General features: G+C 59.0%; 1 protein-coding gene across 1 annotated transcript in view; it reads right to left on the minus strand.

Annotated features, from left to right (window-relative positions):
- The window catches only part of UMODL1 (uromodulin like 1), a 65,832-nt gene that overhangs the window by 11,832 nt on the left and 31,965 nt on the right, over positions 1-22,035 (minus strand). Inside the window, exons 11-20 of the mRNA XM_042956677.1 lie at positions 17,661-17,798; positions 16,573-17,145; positions 15,797-16,054; positions 14,045-14,157; positions 11,172-11,385; positions 9,158-9,295; positions 7,742-8,079; positions 2,575-2,720; positions 1,580-1,816; positions 1,218-1,377 (exon numbers count right to left, since the gene is read on the minus strand). Of these exons, the coding sequence (XP_042812611.1) occupies positions 1,218-1,377; positions 1,580-1,816; positions 2,575-2,720; positions 7,742-8,079; positions 9,158-9,295; positions 11,172-11,385; positions 14,045-14,157; positions 15,797-16,054; positions 16,573-17,145; positions 17,661-17,798 (2,315 nt within the window). The remainder of the gene's footprint in view (positions 1-1,217; positions 1,378-1,579; positions 1,817-2,574; positions 2,721-7,741; positions 8,080-9,157; positions 9,296-11,171; positions 11,386-14,044; positions 14,158-15,796; positions 16,055-16,572; positions 17,146-17,660; positions 17,799-22,035) is intronic.

The raw sequence follows: 22,035 nt of genomic DNA on the forward strand, positions 1-22,035 counted from the left end.
GGTTCTGTGAGCAGCACAGAAACAAGCCCATCGCCCAGAGATGAGGCAAACACACAGCCCCTGAACACAAGGCCAGCAGAGTTCTCTCTACTGTCCTGGGAGCAGACCGCATGTGACAGTGAGCTCACATCCTTGTCTGTGGTGTGAACAAGGGCTCTCAAAACTCAGGACTGCAAAGCATATTTCACATTCAAAGGTCTACGGAAATGGGAATGTAAAATTATTCATTATCCCAAATTCGTGCACATGAAAATAAAAAAAAACCCTCTTATTAAATATCACAGTGGCTGGGATTCAGTAGTGTTCCCTCAGTGTTACTAAAAATAATACTGAATTAAAGCAAAGTTTTTACACCTGAATATGCATTAAAGCACCTGGAGGAGAAGCACCACTGCATCATGGCCAGGAATGGATGGGATGGGATGGGATGGAATAGGGATGGGATGGGATGGGATGGGGGATGGGATGGGATGGGATGGAATAGGGATGGGATGGGATGGGATGGGGATGGGATGGGGGATGGGATGGGATGGGATGGGATGGGATGGGATGGGGATGGGATGGGGGATGGGATGGGATGGGATGGGATGGGATGGGATGGGATGGAATAGGGATGGGATGGGATGGGATGGGATGGGATGGGATGGGATGGGGATGGGATGGGGAATGGGATGGGATGGGATGGGATGGGGATGGGATGGGGGATGGATTGGGATGGGATGGAATGGAATGGGATGGAATAGGGATGGGATGGGATGGGATGGGGATGGGATGGGATGGGATGGAATAGGGATGGGATGGGATGGGATGGGGATGGGATGGGATGGGATGGAATAGGGATGGGATGGGGATGGGATGGGATGGGATGGGATAGGGATGGGATGGGATGCAATGGGATAGGGATGGGATGGGATGGGATGGGGATGGGATGGGATGGAATGGGATAGGAATGGAAATGGGATAGGAATTGGAATGGGATGGGATGGCCAACATGTGGTATGACATCTGGAAGGATGTAGCTTAGCCAGCTAGCTGCAGAGTCCTCTGCCCACGGGCTGCCTGCCATCCACGCCTCATTTCACACCTTGTGCAGAGTCTGCTCCAAGAGGTCGGGCCCCAGAGCCGCCCAAAGCCTGGGCTTCAGATAACAGAGTGGCCCTCCTCAGGGTGATCAGGGACACAAGTCAGACACAAGGTTAGAGAAGTAAAACACCTACTATTTTGCACGTGCTTCCAGGGGAGTCCATGCAAATACGAAGCCTGCAGTGCAGGTAGACGATGGAGTTGTTGATGAAGGAGAAGATTTTCAGCTTAAACTGGGCCTTGCTGGAGTCCCCGTTCTTGATCACGTTCGTGTGTGTGTTGGGGATGGGGCAGCTGGGAAGGAAGGAACGTGGCTCATTAGTGAGGAGCCGGCCTCCCATCCCCGTCCCAGATGAGCTTCCCAGCAGTACCTCTGACTGCACACACCGTGTCTGCCATCACCCATGGGAGGCGAGGACCGCCACCCTCCGGTCCCCTAGGGACGCAGCCCCCATATCCGTGCGTGTCTGGGAGGCAGCCCACACCCGACACCTGCCTGTTGTTGATGAAGCCAAACATGACCGGGTCCCTGGCGTTGCTGGATGGTGTCGCCCAGCACTCGGTCAGGACCACCTTGAGGTTGCTCTTCTGTTTATAGAGCCCCACCTCGATCTTGACATCATCACTGGCAGACACACTATAATTTCGAGGTATAGGGGAGTCCCCAATAAACAACCGCATCTCGGTGACAAAACTGCCAGCACCATGGAGGTCCTCGATGATGGTATAGACCCTGCAAGAGCGAGTGGTTTCAGGAGGTGCGCTCCTGTGACCCCACCGCTTCCCATTGCTCCCCAAAAAGCAACTCCAAAGAAGTATGGAAATAAAGGAAGACCGCCCAGATGAGAACAGGCAAGGCTACCGATTCTGAGCTGGCTGGAGCCGTGTGTCACCCCCCAACTTGAGTTTGGAGGAGACTCAAGGACAGACAGGGGAGGGGCATCCTCAGAGAGGGAAAGGGAGGCCCCAGGCGCCCCAGGCGTGTCATGGGGAAGCCGTGGGTGGGCTCACCAGGACTGGAGTGTCCTACGGGATTGGCGAGGGTGCGTATCTGGCTTTCTTTGGTTGGTCTTAAGTTGGAAGTGAGGACAAGTATTAGGGGACCTGGGGGTTACGAGCCAAGTCCTGGCCACTGTCCGTTTCTATATTCAGTCTCACAAAAGGATCCCCAAGTGACTAAAATCCTAAAGGAACCCAAAGTTGGGGCACCTGGATGGCTCAGTCGTTTGGGTGTCCGACTTCGGCTCAGGTCATGACCTCACAGTCCATGAGTTCGAGTCCCGTGTTGGGCTCTGTGCTGACAGCTCAGAGCCTGGAGCCTGCTTTGAATGCTGTGTCTCCCTCTCTCTCTCTGACCCTTCCCTGCTCACACTCTGTCTCTGTCTCTCAAAAATAAATAAACATTTTTTAAAAATCCTAAAGAAACCCAAAGTAAAGGCGCTAGAGCGGACAGTGAGCTGGAGAGGGGTGGGGAGAGACCTCTCCACTCACCCCCATTCTGGGGTGTAGCCTGACGATGTCAGGAGGTCGTTCTGGAAGGCACAGTGGATGGGGCTCAGGATCTTCAGATGGTGGATGATGCCCTCAGGGGACAGGTCGTTCCTCAGGGTGGTCCTCACCACCGTATTCGTCACGTTCTGAACACAAACAGGGTGTCAGTGCGCTCCTGGACCCCAGCAGGCCCCCCAACACGACTGCAGACTGGTGGCTCGGGAGTGCTGGGGGAGGGCTGGTTCTTCTCTAACGCTTGTCCCCAAAACAAGAAAACCCGACAATCTCTTCCTAACATCGAATGCCAAAGAGAGCGTGACGTCCCGACCCCTGGTTTAGCCTGCGTCCTATGCCCATGTTCCTCACTGGAAGAGAACCAGAGACAAGCCGGGTCAGCCGATACCCCAAATAATAGATCGGATTCCTCCCCCAAATAACCCCCAAGCACGTTTCTGAAAATCAGGGCACGATGTGCTCCCTGAAGAAATGGAGCTAAAATCAATTGGTTAAAGTCTGCACGAGACCACCGGCATCCTCTCCGGGGGCCATCACGCGGGGGTGGGGGTGGGGAGACGACCGGGAGCCCAGGGGCCAGAGGACCAGCTCCAGAGAGTGAACGTCATCGTGTCGGGGACTCCGGGAGTGTGAGCACGCTCTCCACCCGAGCCCCCAGGGAAAACGCTGACCAGGTTCGTGCCCGGGGAAGGGAAGCCCGAGGACAAAGCGTGAAGACTAGTGGCTTGTCTTTTGAAGTTTGGCAGGACAGACCCTCCAGACGGCAGCGCGCCAGTGCACGGAGATGCACCTTCCCTGGCGCACGAGAGTTCCAGGATTTCTCCAGCGCCCAAAACAGAGCCGGAGCATCTGAGTCGGGCAGATCTTTCTGGGAAAACCACCATCGTTGTACTGAAGCCGAACCAAGTCTTCCTTTGGCAGGACGCCCCAAGTTACATTTGTCCCCAGCGCTTTGCTGGCTCGTGGCTTGGAGTTTGACCGGCACGGTGGTGGGCTCTCCAAGATCGGCAGCCCCGCACGGAGACCTCCTACGTCGTCATCAGCACGGGGCCCGGCGCCAGCCAAGGACAGCTGCGGGTTGTTCGTGGTTGATGCGGAGGGGCGGGTGCCGTCCGGCTTCCGCTAAAGTCACCGGCCTTAGCCGTTTAGAAGTAGCCAAGAGACAAGGGCATCTGTGTGAAACAGACAAGCCGGACCATCCACGTGGGGGGAGCAAGGGGTGGGGCTTAAATTTAGGCTGATGAGGACGTGCTGATGAGCGTCCACGGGAGCACACATCCACCCAGCGCGGGCAGCGGGGCAGAGCCCCTGTGAGCCGCACAACAGGGCATCGGGCCACAGTAAGGCTTCCAGGGCAGCGTGGGGCGAAAATAGAAATTCAGAGCCCAGCAGCACTAATGGCACCCATGAATCCGACGGAGACACGGAATCCAGTGGCCAACCGGGGAAGTGGCTGTTTTCAGATGGTCCTGGGCTGAAAGTCACCGCAGGGAAGACGTTTTGAATGTTCTTTTGCTTCTCCAGCCCCTACATCGACTTCTTACCTACTGCTTTATGAGAAACTACAGCATGTGTAATTTCACGTATGAAACACAGCAGGGCAGACACCGGTAAGCTGACTGCAGCAAAGGGTCGTTAGCTTATGTTGGAACCTACTGGAAATGACTGGTCTCTCTGGGTTTTTATATAAATGGTGAAATTAGAGTTTTTGAAAACCACCCTGATTCTTGGAGTTCACCTTCCTTAGTAGAGACTTGTGATGCCACTGCTTCTCTCTCTTTTTTTTTAAACGTTTATTTATTTTTGAGACAGAGAGAGACCGAGCATGAACAGGGGAGGGGCAAAGAGAGAGGGAGACACAGAATCGGAAGCAGGCTCCAGGCTCCGAGCCGTCAGCCCAGAGCCCGACGCGGGGCTCGAACCCACGGACCGCGAGATCGTGACCGGAGCCGAAGTCGGACGCTTAACCGACTGAGCCACCCAGGCGCCCCTGCTTCTGCTTCTGAGAACAAACCTGCCTCAGTTCTTCCCTGAAGTATCCAAAATGGAAGCATTGAAACACTTTTCGTTAATACCCGTCTCCGGGTGTGCTCGTATCTCTATCTCTGTATTGTGGAGAATTTATCTACATGATGCCTGTGGGCCCTGTGGCTTTTTCCAGCTAAGAAGCAGAAACTCTTTCAGTACGTGAAGTGTCGTAACGACGCAACATCAAGTCTCTGAAGGACTGTGCTCCAGGCGCCCAGTCCGGAGTGTCTGCTCCCAATGGCATACATAAGGTGCCTTTGAAAATTACTTTGTGGGGCACCTGGGTGGCTCAGTCAAGTCATGATCTCACAGTTCCCGGGTTTGAGCCCTGCACTGATAGTGTGGAGCCTGCTTGCGATTCTCTCCCTCTGTGTCCCTCCCTTACACTCTCTCTCTGTCTCAAAATAAATAAATAGGGGCGCCTGAGTGCTGAGTCAGTGAAGCATTTGACTTCAGCTCAGCTCATGATCTCAAGGTCCGTGAGTTCAAGCCCTGCGTCGGGCTCTGTGCTGACAGCTCAGAGCCTGGAGCCCGCTTCAGATCCTGTGTCTCCCTCTCTCCCTACCCCTTGCCTGCTCATACTCTGTCTCTCTCTCTCTCAAAAAGAAACATTAAAAAAATAATAAATACATAAAATAAATAAACTTAACAAAATCGCTTTGAAAAGAGCCACAGACAACCTGGACAGCCCCCTGCTATCTCTACAAGAACTTTAGAAGTGTTTATGAAGATGATTCTGGACGCTGCCGAATCTTCTGGGGTGTAGATCAATTCATGTCTCTTCAGGGCCCTCTCTGTATGATCTGTATACAGTGCATCAAACTTAGCAGGGAGGCCTTAAATTGAACTTCTTCCAAAAACCCAGGAGCTCAATAAAGTTTAAACTTCCTGGGGTGCCCGAGGGGCTCAGTTAAGCATACAACTTCGGCTCAGGTCACGATCTCACGGTTCACGAGTTCGGGCCCTGCATCGGGCTCTGTGCTGACAGCTCAGAGCCTGGAGCCTGCTTGGGATTCTGTGTCTCCCTCTCTCTCTGTCCCTCCCTTGCTCGTGCTCTGTCTCTGTCTCTCTGTCTCTCTCTCCCTCTCAAAATAAACATTAAAAAAATTGTTTAACCAGAGGCTTGAATTCTTAAACTGCTTAACCAAAACCAGGAGGCAGACGGCTAACTGTACATACTCCATTGTACTCGTATAAGTAAGTCCTCGAGGAAATTTTAGTTGTCGACAAACGTCAAGAAACATCAAGAACTTTTGTGGCTTCCAGGGCTGGGATGATTATCAGAGATGAATCCCCTCTGCTCTGAACGGGCCGAGCCCTACTGAGTGGACCGGCTGTAGCAGGTGCCTGCCCGGCTCAGAACAGGGCAGGCGGAGAGTCTGCGCAGCCCCGCCCCCGGGGCCCCGCCCATCGGCAGGAGACTCCGCCCCAACAGCCTGCCTGGCTGCGCTGACCACGTTACTTTCAGCATCGTTCCCTCCTGTTCTGCAAGCCTGCGGTGCGCGAACTTGGACCCGAGACCTTGAGGGCGGCTGTGCCCTTGCCCACCCTCCAGCCCGTGCCCACAGACTCTGGGGCTCAGGCGCCAAGGAGCTGCTACCCCGTCTCCCTGTCGGGTACCTCCACGCGACCGTCGGGGATCCTCGAGAAGTAAAGCCCCACGGTTATGTTTAGGCTGTGCTGGCTGGAGGGCTGGAGGGGGGCCGACAAAGGCTCTGCGGTCCCCGGAATGTCCTGGTTGCTCCTTCAACCCAGAGGGGGTCTGAGGACCCCCAGGGAGGGTGGACGCACAAGCAGGCTTAGTGTGCAGGGGCACTGCTCTGCCTGGGCTCCCACACATCCACGTGCCCGCTGACCCCACAGCTGCCCGGCCCCCACGGGTCCACACTGACCTCGCAGCCCCAGCACCTGGTCCACCAAGTGTCCACGATGACCCTGCAGCTGCCCGGCCCCCACAGGTCTAAGTGCTCACTGACCCCACAGCTGCCCGGCCACCTAACACATCTACGCTGACCCCGCAGCCCCAGCGCCTGGCCCCGGGCAGGCCCACACCTCACCGCCATCTCCACCCGTGCCCCATCTCTCCTCTGGCCCAGACTCTCCCCCGAGAAGTCTCCCGCCGTGTACCTCACCAGCCTCTGGAGCCCCTGCCTCCCTCCCCGGGGACAGCCCCCGGACCCACTCTCCACCTCTGTGCCTCCTGCCCAGCAGGATGTTGCCTGCTGGTATCGCCTCCCCGGGCCTGTGGCCCTCGGCACCATGAACAAGCTCAGCTCCTACAAGTGCCCGGGGCCCAGGTGTCCCCACTGGGGAGCAAGGCCCAGGCTCCAGCCAGAAGCATCTGAAGGCCTCTGCCTTCCTTGTACCCCTGAAGGCCCCTGGAAAGGCAGAGTCACGGATGATGTAGGGCTGGTCCCCGGAGGCAGGGCAACCTTGACCTTGACGCCCCCCCATTGACCTTGCCGAACCTCCCAGTCCCATCGGTTAAACTGGGGGGGGTGCAGCAGACCAGAGAGGCTCACATGGGCCCAGAGTGGCCTCCAGCTGGGCGGCCCCACCCCCTGACCGGGAGCCTCTTTGTGCCGGTAGAGGGACGACCCCGCGGCCGTAAAAGACTGCGGTAAAGACGAATCCCGGTAGGACCACAGTCCCTCTGGCCGGATCGTTCTGATCACACCGGGCCACCTGCCCGGTGTGCACACTCACGCACATACACACATTCACAATCACACACGCCTACACACACACACGTGTTCTCACACACTGGCACACCTGGACACTCACGTTAACACACGCAGCTTTCCTGCCTTTTCTGTCTCCCACCGGCTCTCTATCTGCTATGCTCCAGCATCACTGGGAGCATCCTTCAAACCCTGAAGCCCACCCCAGGCCCTTTGCACCAGAATCTCACAGGGCGAGAGCCCAAAACTCCCTCCTGATTCCAGGGCACAGTCTGGTCCCTGGTGAAGACTTGCCCTGTCCCCCTTTGTTGGGTCCCCCCGCTTAGAGTCAGAGACCTTGGGGTGCACAGCCTTCCCTGGTCCCTCCCCCATATGGTGCGAACGCTCTCTGTCCCGGCCCCCACACCCAGCCCCCCGCCCCACCCTGGCCGCCCAGCCCTTACACTTTGCACGACGGTCCCGCACTCGCTCCACCCGGCCACCAGGAGCACGTGCGTGCTGTTGTGGTCGCTCACGTTACAGGATGGGTGTCCCAGGTACAGGGAGGACTCGGGGATGGACTCCTGCTGCAGGAAGCGCCTCTGGACGGCGATGGCCACCTTCTCAATGTCGCAGAGCACCCTGACCGCCTCGGTCAGGTTCAGTCGCGAGGGCAGGCCCCGGGGACCCGGGCCGGCACCTGGTGCCATGGCAGCCGCGGTTCCCGCCGGGGTGGGGGCCTGCTCGGGGCCAGCGGCCAGAGGGGGGCCGGGAGCCTGGGTTGTGCTTCCGGGAGAGTCACCTGCAAGGCACAAGGAGGTGGAACCAAGGGTGGCTCTGTGTTCAGGGACAGCCACCCGACCCCTGGCCCGTGAGGCCCGCACGGAGGGACAGACGGGGACAGCAGCGGACACGTGGACCACGCGTCCCGGCCGCAGCCCCACACAGGCCCCTGTTGCGTGTTGGATGTTTGTAAAGATATTCAGGGTTGTCCGGGGGCTCCCTCCCGGGCCCGCCACCCTGGCACCTGCCTTCTCTTATCCCGAGGTGGGGCTCACCCACTGCTCTGCCCCCTCACCGAGGTCCCTGATCTCCAACATGCAGCCCAAACCCCGGCTCGTGGCGTTCATGCCTTCTCGACCGGCCTCACCCGCCTCTTGGCAGCCGGCGTCCTGCCCTCTCCCACCACCTCCCTGCAGGGGCGCGCGCCGCAGCTAACCCTAACCCTAACCCCGCCCCACTGCAGCCCTCGCTGCCCGGTGCAGTGCTGCTGTCCTTTCAGACTGGCTCTAAGACACCTCTTCCGGGAAGCCCTCCCTGACCGCACTCGTGGGGCCACAGGAACTCAGTCCCCGTGAGCCCCCTGCTTCTACCTCCAGCAGAGCACATCCTGTCTCCGGTGACAAGTGTTTACTCGCATAAACGTCTGTCTTGCACCACTTGACCACGGATCCCTGGCTGGCAGGGGTCACCTCAGCGTCAGCGCTGAATCTCCTGAGGCCCCATTTAACGGGAAAAGTAGCGGGTGGGAGGAGGGCCCCAGGAGAGGCACTTCTCCCGTGCTGCTTATCACACGGGCTGCGTGCTCTGTGTGGTCGTCATTTAGAACCCGAGAGAACGTGGCGGGCCTCACTGTAATGAACGTATTTTCCCATCACGGGCACCTGGGAGATGCGAGGCTGGAGACGCATGGAGAATGTGAAGGGACACATACGTGTGCACATACACGCGTGTGCACACAGACGCACACGTTAGAAAACTCGTCCAGGACGGAAAAACCTGCCGACCTCGTCTGGAAAAGAAACGCTTTGCCGACGAAAGTCCTTCAAAGAACAGATTACCCGACGGTATCTCAGGAGAAGGGATTGTGAGACTCTCACCGTCACAGGATCTTCCCGAAAATTCCACAGGGAAGCGGGGGGCTCCTCCCGTGCAGGTGCAGGTGTAGGAGCCCAGGGTGTTGTGGCAGGACGCGCCCGGCTCACAGTCGTGCTCCTGGCTGTCACATTCGTCGTAATCTGCGCGACATCAGAAGCAAGACAGACACTGTCACGGGGCTCGAGGGCCGCGGGGGAGGGGCGCTTCTGTGCCCGCTGTTACGCACGCCTTGTGGGGGGACGTGCGTCTCGGCCAGCAGAGCTGAAAATCACTGAATGACACCGTAGGTGGACGGTTCTGGGGGGCTCGGGGGACAGGGTGGCACCCACTTCTCAGCCAGGATGGGGACACGAGCTGGTGTCAGGACGTCTGCTGGGGCTGCTCCAGAAGGAGGGGTCCTGGTCCCGGGGCCGAGAGGGGCCGCAGAGACAAGACCACAGGCCCCCGGCCCCTCGTCTCGGGCCCAGGCGCGCCCACAGCGAGCCATCCCCGGGGAAGGCACTCAGCCCACTGGCTCGCTCCGGTCTCTAGGCTCTGTCACTCAGTTTGTTCACAGCGACACGGGTTTACTGCAGAAAATGGGTACAATCCGCACCTAAGGCCACCTCCCACATACAACAGAGTTCTCACGGTGACCTATGTCCTTGGGCCCTTTAAAACACAGACTGCGACGCAGCTCGGGCCGTGCTTTACATCTACATGGGAGTCCCGCTTCCTTCCCCAACCCTTATTTCAGGAATGTTTTCTGTCTCAACACGCCTCGCTTTTAATAACCGCATCAAAGTCCATGGCCTGGGTGTGCCATAAGACACTTAATATCTCCCCTGTTACGGGGCTGTCGACCACTTCCAATCTTTTCCTTTTCTTTTTTTAAGTTTACTTATTTATTTCGAGAGAGAGCGCGCGAGCAGGCAGGAGAGGGGCGGAGAGAGAGGGAGAGAGAGAATCCGAAGCAGGCTCCAGGCTCCGAGCCGTCCGCGCAGAGCCCGACGCGGGGCTCGAACTCACGGACCGCGAGATCGTGACCTGAGCCGAAGTCGGACGCTTAGCCAACTGAGCCACCCAGGCACCCCTAAAACATTCACATTTTTATGGAGTCGCCCCTGTCGGCCTTTCCCCCTGGGGGGCTTGGTTTGCCTTCTGTTTTGAAACTTAGAAAACCCTTCTTATTCCCAAAACCAGAAAAAGATTCATATTATCTCTGGTTGTTTTTGTACATGTAAGTTTTTGTTGTTTATTTTCAAGTACGCTGTGCGCCACGAACGGAATTGCATCCCCGAAATGCGTACACGGGAGCCCCAACCCCTAATGTGACCGTATTTGCAGGTGGGGTGTTTAGGAGGTAACTGAGGCCAAGTGAGGCCATTACGGAGGCCAATCCAATGGGACTGATGTTCCTGTAAGAAGAGGCGCCAGGCACCCCCTCTGCAGGTGTAAGGGAAAGGCCACGGGAGGGCGGAGGCAGAAGGTGGCTGTCCCCATGTCAGGGAGAGCCCCCCTCCCCCTGGAAATCTACCCCGGACATCCAGCCTCCAGAACTGTGAGAACATACACTTCTGTGTTTAAGGTTCTCCATCGCCGCGTTTGGTTACGACAGCTCAAGCCCACTAATACGATTTAGAGAAGAGAATCTAAATTGCCTTTTCTCCCTGCTTTCCTTTGCATTTATTTTTACCAGGATCTCCTTGGAAACTGTTCTTGGGAGGAAGTGTGGCTGCAGAGAGGGACGCGTCTGCCCCCGGCCCAGTGATGTGGGTGGCCCAGGAGGCCCAGGGGGGGACGCAGCCCAGGAAGGGAGCAGCGTCTCTGGACAGCTGCACGCACGGCTTCACCCGAGGATGTTTTGAGCCCTTAAACCTCCAGAAATAGCACAGTAGCCATAAGACAGACGAGGGGCCTGTGTGTTCCACACTGGGCATCTCCTGCAGGGGGACCCCGAAGAGACCCACGTGCTGGGCTCTCCCCACCTCGCTTCCGGAACACGGTGAGTGACCGGGGGGCCCGGCCTCCGCCTACCTTGTATGAAGGTGTCCTCGCCGACCACCTCCAGCAGAGAGGCGTTCCGGAGGGCGACGAGGAACGCGGCAGACACCTCGAGGACATCGACGTCTGCGATGATCAGCAGGTTAAACTCCACCACGACGCTGCCGTTGGCGACGCGGGTCACCTCCATCTGGACCCCACCGGCGTCCACGTGCCGAAGCATGGCGGCCGGCAAGGAATCCCGCACCTTTAGAGAAACCGCACAGGTAAGGGGCCACGCGCCGGGAGGAAGCAGGTGCCTGTCCCCGGCGGCGGGGGGCGGGGGGGGCACCTCCTGGGATTCTGGCCGGCAGCAGACTGGTCCAAGCCAAAGGTGAGTTCTGGGCCTGGTCTGGTGAAGCGAGCTGTGTCCCAGGTCCAGCACCAGTGCCTGTGGGTCCTGAGCCCCAAGAAGTGCCCCGCTCCCCCAGAGCACGTCTGCTGGCCAGTGTGGACGAGACGCACAAGCCCCACCCCGGGGGGCACGTCACTCATGGGGGGCTCATGACGGCATTTAGAACCTGCTCTCCTCAGCTCAGAGCCATGGAAGGCGCAGGCCAGACAAGTGGTCGTGGGAGGGCGGGGGGGGGGGGCGTCTCTCTCACTGTGTTTTCTAGAACAATCCTTTTACTGCTGATGCTGCCACGATGCCTCAGGCTGTGGCGTTCTGTCCTAGCCCCTCACAGTCCAAACACCCAGAGATGCACACCGCCTCATGACGGCTGTAGACAGTCCGTAGAACGCCAGCCTTCTGGAAAAGTGCACTTCCAGGGTTTGACCTCATCCAGAGCCTGCCGGGTGTGGTGGCCCAAGGCACAGGCTCGTGGGTTCACTTCCCAGCGGGGGACAGCCAACGTGAACAAACGTGCTGTCACCCTGCTGTCACTTGGGCACCATCATAACCACTGGAATGACTGACTCTCTCTCTCTCTCTCCCTCTCTTTCTCTCTCTTTCTGTCTGGGATGTCCAGAGAGGGATCAGTCACAAGCTTGGCTTAAAGTCACTTTGGGTTGCATTTCCGACCGGTCTCAAAGCAAAGCTCCGGGCCCCCTTGCTAAGAAGTGACAAGGAACGAGGCGTCGTGTTAACCCACAACCTCCCAAAGTTGGTCCGAAAGTCCTACGTACATGATAAGCCGCACCATTACTGGCTATCCTGAAATTCTAGACAAACCAACAACGGCCCCCAGAAATAGGCGAGGAATGGTTTGAAGAGGAAAGGTTACTCCAGACACGTGAGTGGAAAAGGGGCTGCCTCAAGGGACCACCTGAGGACTGGTGGTCGGGGCTGGGGCTTAGTGTCGTGTGTCACAATCACAGAACCTACAGAAGAGGGTGAATGGAGCCATCAACAACTCTCGAGTCCACGCACTGGGCCGAGAGCTGGGGACCCCAGGATAAATAAGGCAGAACCCCAGGTCCCAAGGAGTCCCAGTGGGACACTTCCCGGAGGCGGGAGACCCATTTTCCAGGCCAGCGATGCCGTGAGGGGAGAGCAGAATCAGTTAGCGAGCCAGGGGGCTAGCACGTTAGCACGCTCGGCCTGGAGGTGGCGCCGCTCTGCTTAAACCCCAGAGTCAGGAAAAGCTGAAAGGGACGAGGTGTAAGCAAGACGGTGAGACCATGACAAGCGCGTTCTCTTCTCCTCAAAGGGGCATCTAAGCGCCAGCAGAGAGAACACGGAGACGGCCACCCAGACTGAATTGTAACAATACGCCGTCTCTAGGGATGTCAGTGGGACGACAGGGGAAGCCTCAGAAAGATCAGGAAACATAGTAGCAGAGCAGGAGTCATTTCAGCCAGAGAGTGAACCCAACCCAGTGTGCATCAGAGACCGAAACGTGGCCTCTGCGCTCGCTGGAGCGTTATCCGGCCATAAAGAGCGGTGAGCCACTGCCGAACCCTGAAGACGCGCTCAGGGAGATGAGCCAGGCACAAAAGGTCACGTATCGCATGATTCCGCGCACGTGAGATGCCCACGGCAGGCAAACCCACAGGGACGGAGAGCACATTAGTGGTTGCAGGGGCGGGGGGTGTGGAGAGTCACCGAGAATGGGAGAGGGGCGTCTTTTGGGGGTGATGGAAACGTTCCGGAATTAGACAGCGGTGACGGTGGTACAATTTCACAAATAAAATCCAAACCATTGCACTAGGCACTTTTTTTTTTTTTAATTTTTAACATTTATTTATTTTTGAGAGACAGAGCACGAGCAGGGGAGGAGCAGAGAGAGAGAGGGAGACACAGAATCCGAAGCGGGCTCCAGGCTCCGAGCTGGCAGCACAGAGCCCGACGCGGGGCTCGAACCCACAGACCATGAGATCACGACGTGAGCCGAAGTCAGACACTTAACCGACTGAGCCACCCAGGCGCCCCGAGGGAATATCACTTCCGAATCTACACCCTACACTGTGGGTCACTTGCTCCCACGGTAAGCACTTTTAAAGTGTGCATTTTAGGATCTGTGAAATAGATCTCAATTTTTTAAAATTTTCTTTGTGGGGCGCCTGAGTGGCTCACTTAGTGTCCGACTCTTGATTTCGGCTAGGGTCATGATCCCGGGGTCGCGGGATCGCGCCCCGCTTGGGATTCTCTCTCTCTGCCCCTTCCCTATGCTCTGTGCTTGCTTTCTCTCTCTCTCTCTGTCTCTCTCTTTCTGAAGCAAGGAGGCAGCAGAGGCAGCTACTCAGCATCTAACGATAGACCCCGGGACGCCAGGCGCCACGCTGGAGCCAGACGCCCAGCTTCCTTCAGAAATGAGGGTCCCAGGCCCCTACAAGCACAAGTCCTGCTCGACTGGGACTGAGATCCTGCCCCCCTCCCTCCCGCACATCCCAAAAGGAAACAGAGACTGGCTTCGCCAACTTACCACCCCGAAGAACAGCTCTAGGAAGTCCTGATACTCCCTGCTGCTTGCGTTCCGGAAGGGCTCCTCGTACCTGACGTTGGCTATTCTGACTTTCCCTCTGAGCTTCTGGGCCGCTGCGGGACAGAGAATAAACACGTCTGGAGCGGTAATGCAGTAGGTAACGGTAAACGCGTTAGGTGATGTATTAGGTGACACGTCCTGATAATGGCACTGTCATGTCGGCCGAAAGAATATCAGTGCCCTGCGTGCACAGACACAGCCCAGCCCGCCGCAGAGGGTGCCGGCACGCAGCCTGGGCGCAGAGAGAGGAGCTTCCGGAGGCTGCAGAACCAGGCCAGCCCCTGCCACTCTCCTCTCTCTCTGTGCACGGGTGTCCAGGTCACTCAACGGTAGGCACTACTTTGACAGCGCAAGAAGTCCCTATTCATTCCGGGGCCACAGGTGCACAACTGGGCGTCCCGGAGAAGCCAGGACAGAGGGTGGCCTCGCCCCGCCTCTGCTCAGCGCCCACAACTCGGGACAGAGGGCCAGGGGTCCTGACCCTCTCCTTCCTCCCCTAGAGCGCTGTTTCTCCGCACGTTAAGGGCAGCCCCTGCTTTTGCGCTGGTCTGTTCCATGTGAGTCTGCTCCCTCCACGCGGGGCCTCCGGAGGCTGCGGGACGAGAACGTGGTCTGAGAATACTGCCTGCACCAGCAGCCACCTCGTCAGTCCTCCACCCGATGCCTGTGGGGTTCTTGCTCCGTGCCTAGCCTTCCGGGCAGTGGAGGGAAAGGCCAAGGTTCCCCTGCCCCCACAAACCCCAAAGCCATCCCAGGACACACTGCTGGATGACCCCCAAAACCACGCCCTGGGGATCACTCCCGTCGCCGTGCCTGAGGGCCACCGGTCCGGACACGGCAGCTGGAGAACGCAGCCTGGTGGAAAAGCCCGGGAAGCGGGACGGATGAGCCTACGGGTGAGAAGGGATGTGGACCCACCCCCAGCATGGGTCACACGCCCACAGGTGGCCTCTCCTGCCAGCAGGTGAGACCTGCAGAGGCCACGTTGACGCGGAAAGCCCCGCACTGGCTCTCAGAGGCACCGACCACCCCTTCTCCAGCTCGCCACGAGCCTGCCTGAGGGCATCCCCGCACACCGTCTCCGCTCTCACCCCCTGGTCCTTGGTTAATCGGTACTTCAAGGTATGCAGACAGAAGCTCTGACACCCCCAAGGGCTGTGCACCCCACCTCGGGGCACACGGCCGTCTGCTCTTGGACAGCCGCCCAAGATCTGGGGACCCATCTGCAATGTCAGGCCGGCCCTCGGCTGTTCGGGCAAGTTAGACTTTCGGGAAAACATCCGGTAGGAAGGAGGAAACACAAGATTTATCTGAACACGTAACTGTCACGAGCACCAGGGCCGACAGACGAGCTGTCCGACGGTCTGACGTCCCACCGTCCACCTGTCCTCCCCGGAAGCCGAGTGCAGGCCCTCTGAGAGCGGGGACATCAGAGCGAGTGCACAACGCTCAGTCCAGAAGCGCCGCGTGCATTTTCCTGCCGCGGACCCGCGAGGACGCCACCTGCCTCCCCGCTGACTTTTGACAGCCAGCCCCGTGCGAGCTGAGCCAGGCTGATAAGAGGGCAGAGACCCAGCCGCTCCCCAACGCATCCAGCTCTGTCGGACCCCAACCCACTAAAAGCCATTCTCGTACTTTTCCCCTCCCTTTAAGAACAAGTGGGGACAAGCGTTTCTGAAACCCATCACCCACCTGTCCTGACTTTCAGGCGGGCCCTGGCGCTTCCGTTCCCGCAAGCTTTGGCCGCTATCTCCACCAGGTGCAGGACGCCAGGCTCCAGGCCCGACAGCGTCAGGCTTGCGTCTCGGGTCTCCAGGTGCACCGCGGGGCTCCGCGGGGAGGTCAGGGTGAGCCGGAAGGTGGGGTGCGGGGTGAGATCCGCCGCCCACGCCACGTGAAAGCTGGTGCTGCTCACGTTGGACACCGTGACCCTCTCGATGGGGACGGGAACTGGGAAGTGGATGGAAACACGGAGAAGATTAAAATCAATCCGATGTTCCAAGGAGACAGGACAGGAGAAGCCTCACCAAACGCTAAAATCAAGCACACGGCCTGGGGACACAAGAGGGCCTCCTGGGGGGGTGGGGGGGGGGAATGCCAGCCCAGGGAAGTCCTACAAAGTCCCCTCTTGCAGGCAGAGCACGTGGTACAGGGTCCCCACCCCCCCGCCTCAGGGCTCGACTTCCTGCTCCAGCCTTGGGTGAGACAGGGAGGCTTGGGAACAGGGAGGAGAGAACTCTGGAGAAAGGTTGCTGTCCTAACAAGCCCAGAAGTTGCCACCGGGGACCGGGCTGCACGGTATCCCACTTGGCCCAGCCCTGCCTACCACGAGCAATCTACCTGGGTATTTCTCACAGGACTTTGACTCAACGTCTGCATGAGGCTTTGCCAACTGGAGCTCAACTCTTTCCCAGTGTGTTCAGGCCTCAGGCCACGTGTCCCCAGGACATACGATCCCAGGCACTCACCACAGGCTGGAAGCTTCAGAGACTCAGGGGTGGGGGCCGAGGGAAGGTCCGGGGAGCCGGAGGGTCGGGGGACCAAGTTCTGTGGCCTTGTGGGGTCCAGAGCTGCTGGTGCTGTGTCCCCAGTAGGGAGGCTGGCGTGCCAGACGATGTGGCCTGTGGGGCCCTCGGTAGGACTGGGCCAGAGGGGCCGCTCCGTGCTCGAGTCTCTTGATAACCACCCAGGGGTGCTCAGCGAGCCATTCGTGGGCCCAGAAGGGGAGCTGTGGGTTGTCCCAGGAGCCGTGCTGGCTGGCCACCGGCCTGTCACCAGGCCTGGGGCCCTGCTGGGTGCTCCCTCCTCCAGGCCTTGCCTCGTGCTGTTCTTGTCCTTCCCGACCGGGCCGCTGCCCCCTCTCCTGGGTGGGGGCCCCGGGGTCTGGGCCTGATTTGCTGCAGGGGTGCCCCCCGGGTGCCCAGGGCTGGGCCACAAGGCAGACATCTCTGGGCCAAAGGCTGCTGTCTCTGTGCTGAGAGCTGGGGCCATAACACTTGTTGCTGGAGCCAGCACCCCTCCCGTGGGGCTCACCACGTCACCTGCTGAGACACATCCACTCTGAGAGGAGACACCTGGTCCTAAAACACCTAAACAAAACCCACCAGATGCCACCCACAAGCGAGAGCCTCCCAGGCGGGCCCCAAGTGGGGACACAGGCAGTCTCGTTGGGGATTATGGCATTATGAGTATTTAGGGGGGCCCGTGTCCACGGCCTCCCGCGTGCTTTCAGAGGGTGAGGCAGGGCCTATCCATCTGATAAATGAGGCTCTGAGACACCAGGAGAGGGGCTCCACCTGGTGGCTGCACAGCCAGGGCCTAAGTGCAGGGCTTGGTTCCCGCACCCAGGGGGCCTTTGGGAAAAGGGGGCAATTTCTCTGGATCTGTGCTCAGGGTGGGGCTTGGTGCTGGTCACTGACATCAGCCTGCTGGATGGGACATGACTAAGGAAAGAATGCGGGACAGAGGCCAGCGGACGTTAGAAAGGACGTGGGATATCAGGTCCCCGGGGGCGAGGGTGTGGCCCAGAAATGCTGGGGGAGGGGGTGGGGCGCACCCTCACAGGCCCGGCCCGCGCGGGAAGGGTTGGCGTCCCTGGCCGTCCGGCACCGACAGGTGTAGGAGCCCTCGATGTTGATGCACTGGGCAGCGGGTGAGCAGTCGTGCCCCCGGCTGTCTGCACACTCGTCCCAATCTGCCGGGCGGGAGAGGAACAGGACAGAGCTCGTGAGAAGTGGCCCTCGGGCACTTAGGAAACAGAACAGGGATCTGCTCAACCACGTCTGCAGCCAACCGGGGGAGGGGAAGTGCCCTGGGCATCCAGCGGCCCCAGAGGCAGGCCGTCCTCAGATCCCTCCCCAGAAGCCTGTCCCCGAACCAAGACCGCAGGCTCAGCATCTGCTTGCTCCGACCTTCACGGCTGGCGGGGCTGAGTTGGCACCCACCGGTGTGGCTATATTCCTCTCTCGTGCATTCTTTGTCGCCAGACCCCAAAACGCAGGGCGCCTTCCCTTCTCTCTGATGTGCCAACATCGTCTCATGTTTTAGTACTTTAACAAAGAGAACTGAGCGAGCCAGGAGTCCGGCTAAGTGCGACCTGAACTTTCGGTGACACGGCCTTGGCACGCTCCTCCCCAGTCTGGGAAACCACTCTAAGAATCCCAAAGACACCATGTCACCTCAGCTTCTGAGCTGAGCAAGGAAGAGTGCTAGGTAAGTGTGTCAGTCCCCCCCCCACCCCGGGGTCCCCCAGTGCTTGCCCGCCCACCACGCCCAACACAGTCCGGCACTTTCCAGGACCAGCATCGGCCAGACTGTGAAACAAGGTTCGTGGGGACCACATTCCCTTCCCTCCCCGTCCTCTCCGACCTCCTCTTCCGGTCGTCCTTCCCCCACCCCCAGGCCTGCTACCCCCACTCATTCTTGCTCTAAGGAAACACCTGCTGGTCTCATGCATTTGACATGTGACTGAGGATAAAGCACCGTATGTGATACTCATGGTAAACCTCAAGCAATAAACATCTCAAGCTGTATTCCAGGCTGGGGGTGAGGGGGGGGGGGTCGGGGGAAGGAGGGGCACAGGTTTCCCACACCCCAGAACCCAGCCCTCAGATCACTGCCTGTCCCTCCCGGCCCCAGGGGAGCAGGTGGCCCTGAGCAGAGTTGTCTCTTGAGGAGGAAGGTGCCGGGGTACCTGCCAGGGGTGACCCGGGCGGTAAGGCGCGTGCGTGTCAAGGCCGGTCACGAGGTCCTTCTGCATGGGATTCTCTAGAGCCGAAAGCGGAAGCACCCGATCCGGGCTAGACCCGCGGGCTCGTCAGCTGATGCAACAGCTACCCCTCCACCCTGGCCGGGGCTCCTCGGCAGACAGGGCCCCGGGGCCGGGCCCGCGGGTTTTCCTGGAGCTCGCCCGACCCCCCCCCCCCACCCCCAGCCTGCAGGCAGCTCCCGGAGTTTCACGGGGAGCTGGAGGCCTGGGGTGGAGCCCAGGCTGGCCAGGCGGCGGGGCCCGGCGGAGAGCAGAGGTCCCGGTTGAGACCCGGGTTCCAACCACTGAGCACCCGGTGGCTCTTTTCAGTCGTGGTGAGTCACCTGACCTCCCCAGCGCGCAGCTCATAAGCGAGCCCAGAGCAAGGCCGGGGCAGCTTCATTTGGTCCTGTAGCAAAGCCCCAGGCCGGGCAGCTGTGCAGTTCAGAGGGAGGAGGCAGGTCCACAGGGAGAGCTGCCGGTGGTGTCTGCACCTTCCGGACCAGCCGGCTGAGTGGGAGGCGGGGGGGGGGGGGAGGGGGAGGGCGGGGGCTGGCCTTGCAGCTGGGCAGAGGGTGTCCCCAGAGGAGGGGACAGCCCCTGTGCCGAGCTGGGACTCCCGCTTGAGCTGGCCCCCCAGCAGTGGGTCGGAGAGACCCAAGAACAGGCTGCCAGGTCCCGCCGGGTCCCATCTCTCCTGCGGGGGCTGCGCCCTGACCCTGCCAGCCCGTCCCCCACCTCCCCCCACCGAGTCGTTGGGACGCGTTGACTCATGGCGGGCAAGAGCCCCCGAGTCACGCAGGAATGCTCCGAGGGCACCGAGAAAAGCGTCTCTGTGTGAGCAGAGGGGACGGGAGCTCGCTGTGCTGGGGCCAGCTTGCTGGTGTCGTGGGCAGTGAGAGTGAATACCCTTCCCGGTCCCCCGGCCGCGGGGCCGCCTCTCGGAGTGGGGGCTGCCCGCAGGCTCTCCTGACAGAAGCCAGCGGTCACTGGGTCGGAGGAGCCTCCACGGGGCCGGGAGCCCCCCCCCCAGATAAACAGCAGAGGCCTCCTCGTGGCTGGGCGGAAGGGGGACCCCCCACAGCCACCGCTCAGGGTCCAGGGTTAAGCAAACAGCCGCTGTCGGGCAGGAAGGCTGCAGGGCGGGACACATAACACGACCTGCTGAGAACCCTAGAATATTAGCAGTGGGGGTGCCTCTTCCTCCTCTACAACACTTCTGTGAGGTGCTCCAGCTGGCCGGAGGCCACAAAGTTCATTCCCTGTCACTGCGAGAGGCCAGGCCGAAGTCCAGAATCAAGGGGGGCAGGGCCTCAGCCCCTCGGGGCTCTGGGGGAGGGTCCTCCCTGGTTCTTCCAGCTCCTGCGGCTCCGCGGGCTCCTTGGCTCTAGCCTCTGCCTCCGCGTGGCCTTCCCCCTGTGTCTCTGGTTCTCTCTTCTTCTGTGTCTTCTGATTTAGGGCCTCCCCGATCCGGGATGATGGCAGAGCCTTACCTGATCTGCAAAGACCCTCCTCCCAGACAAGGTCTGAAGTTCTCGGGGGACCTGTCTTTGGGGGCCACCGTTCAGCACACTGGCAGAGAGCTGGCAGAGCCTGACGCCTGGTGCACAGGGACAGAGCTGGCAAGTAGCCCACGAGGGCTGGCTGGGCCGCCTGCAGACGGCTCCGCTCTGGTCTCAGACGGGTCCCCAGGGTGCACCCTGAGGACCCACCCGCAGGGCACCCTGTGCCTCCCTGCACTGAGCCCCCGGAGCCCAGGTGAGGCCCGCCGGGTGCAGAGGACACCTGCCGTCTCTGTCCCTGAGGGGGGCGTGACGAGCCCACCCCAGGCTGAGCAGGCGGACGCTTCCCAGGTGTGACTTCAGATGTGACAGTCCCACGGCCTTCCCTGCATCCTTGGGTGGGAGGGCGGTTGGAACAGCAAGCCAGAATGCCACCGAGCTCAGAGCAGAGGACAGAGCTGGCTCTCGGACGCCCGTTCCGCGGACGGAGCCCCTGACAGGCTCCCGGACATTGAGCCTAGAGCCGCTCTCCCTGCAGGGAGCCTCGTCCCTGGGCTCAAACGGCCAGACCTTCCTTACATGTCGGCTGGCTCTCTCCGCCTCTCTGTCTCTGTCTGTCTCTGTGTCTCCGTCTCTCTGTGTCTCTCTTTATGTCTCTGTCTCTATCTAAGTCTCTGTCTCTGTATGTCTCTGTCTCTGTGTCTCTGTCTCTCTGTGTCTCTCTTCATGTCTCTGTCTCCATCTAAGTCTCTGTCTCTGTATGTCTCTGTCTCTGTGTCTCTGTCTCTGTCTCTCTTCATGTCTCTGTCTCCATCTAAGTCTCTGTCTCTGTATATCTCTGTCTCTGTGTCTCTGTCTCTCTGTGTCTCTCTTTATGTCTCTGTCTCTAAGTCTCTGTCTCTGTATATCTCTGTCTCTGTGTCTCTCTCTCTCTGTGTCTCTCTTCATGTCTCTGTCTCCATCTAAGTCTCTCTGTATATCTCTGTCTCTGTCTCTCAGTCTCTCTGTGTCTCTCTTCATGTCTCTGTCTCTATCTATGTCTCTGTCTCTGTATATCTCTGTCCCTCTGTCTCTATTTCTGTCTCTCTGTGTCTCTCTTCATGTCTCTGTCTCTATCTAAATCTCTGTCTCTGTATATCTCTGTCTCTGTGTCTCTGTCTCTCTGTGTCTCTATGTCTCTGTCTCTAAGTCTCTGTCTCTGTATATCTCTGTCTGTCTCTGTCTCTCGGTCTCTTTGTGCTTCTCTTCATGTCTCTGTCTCTATCTATGTCTCTGTCTCTGTATATCTCTGTCCCTCTGTCTCTGTCTCTATTTCTGTCTGTCTCTCTTCATGTCTCTGTCTCTATGTCTCTGTCTCTGTATATCTCTGTCCCTCTTCTGTGTCTCTCTTCATGTCTCTGTCTCTATGTCTCTGTCTCTGTATATCTCTGTCCCTCTGTCTCTATTTCTGTCTCTCTGTGTCTCTCTTCATGTCTCTGTCTCTATGTCTCTGTCTCTGTCTCTCTGCCTATGTCTCTGCTTCTGTATCTCTGTGTCTCAGTCTGCCTCTCTCATCTGTACCTCTATTTCTGCCTCTGTCTCTCCTCCCTGCCTCTCCCCCACCCCACCCCTCTGTCTCCAGGTCTCTCCCCTGCCCTGATCTGTGACTTCCTGCCTCAAGGCAACATGAAGTGACATTACAT

The sequence above is a fragment of the Panthera tigris genome, chromosome C2, assembly GCF_018350195.1.
Source record: "Panthera tigris isolate Pti1 chromosome C2, P.tigris_Pti1_mat1.1, whole genome shotgun sequence".
Lineage (NCBI taxonomy): Eukaryota > Metazoa > Chordata > Mammalia > Carnivora > Felidae > Panthera > Panthera tigris.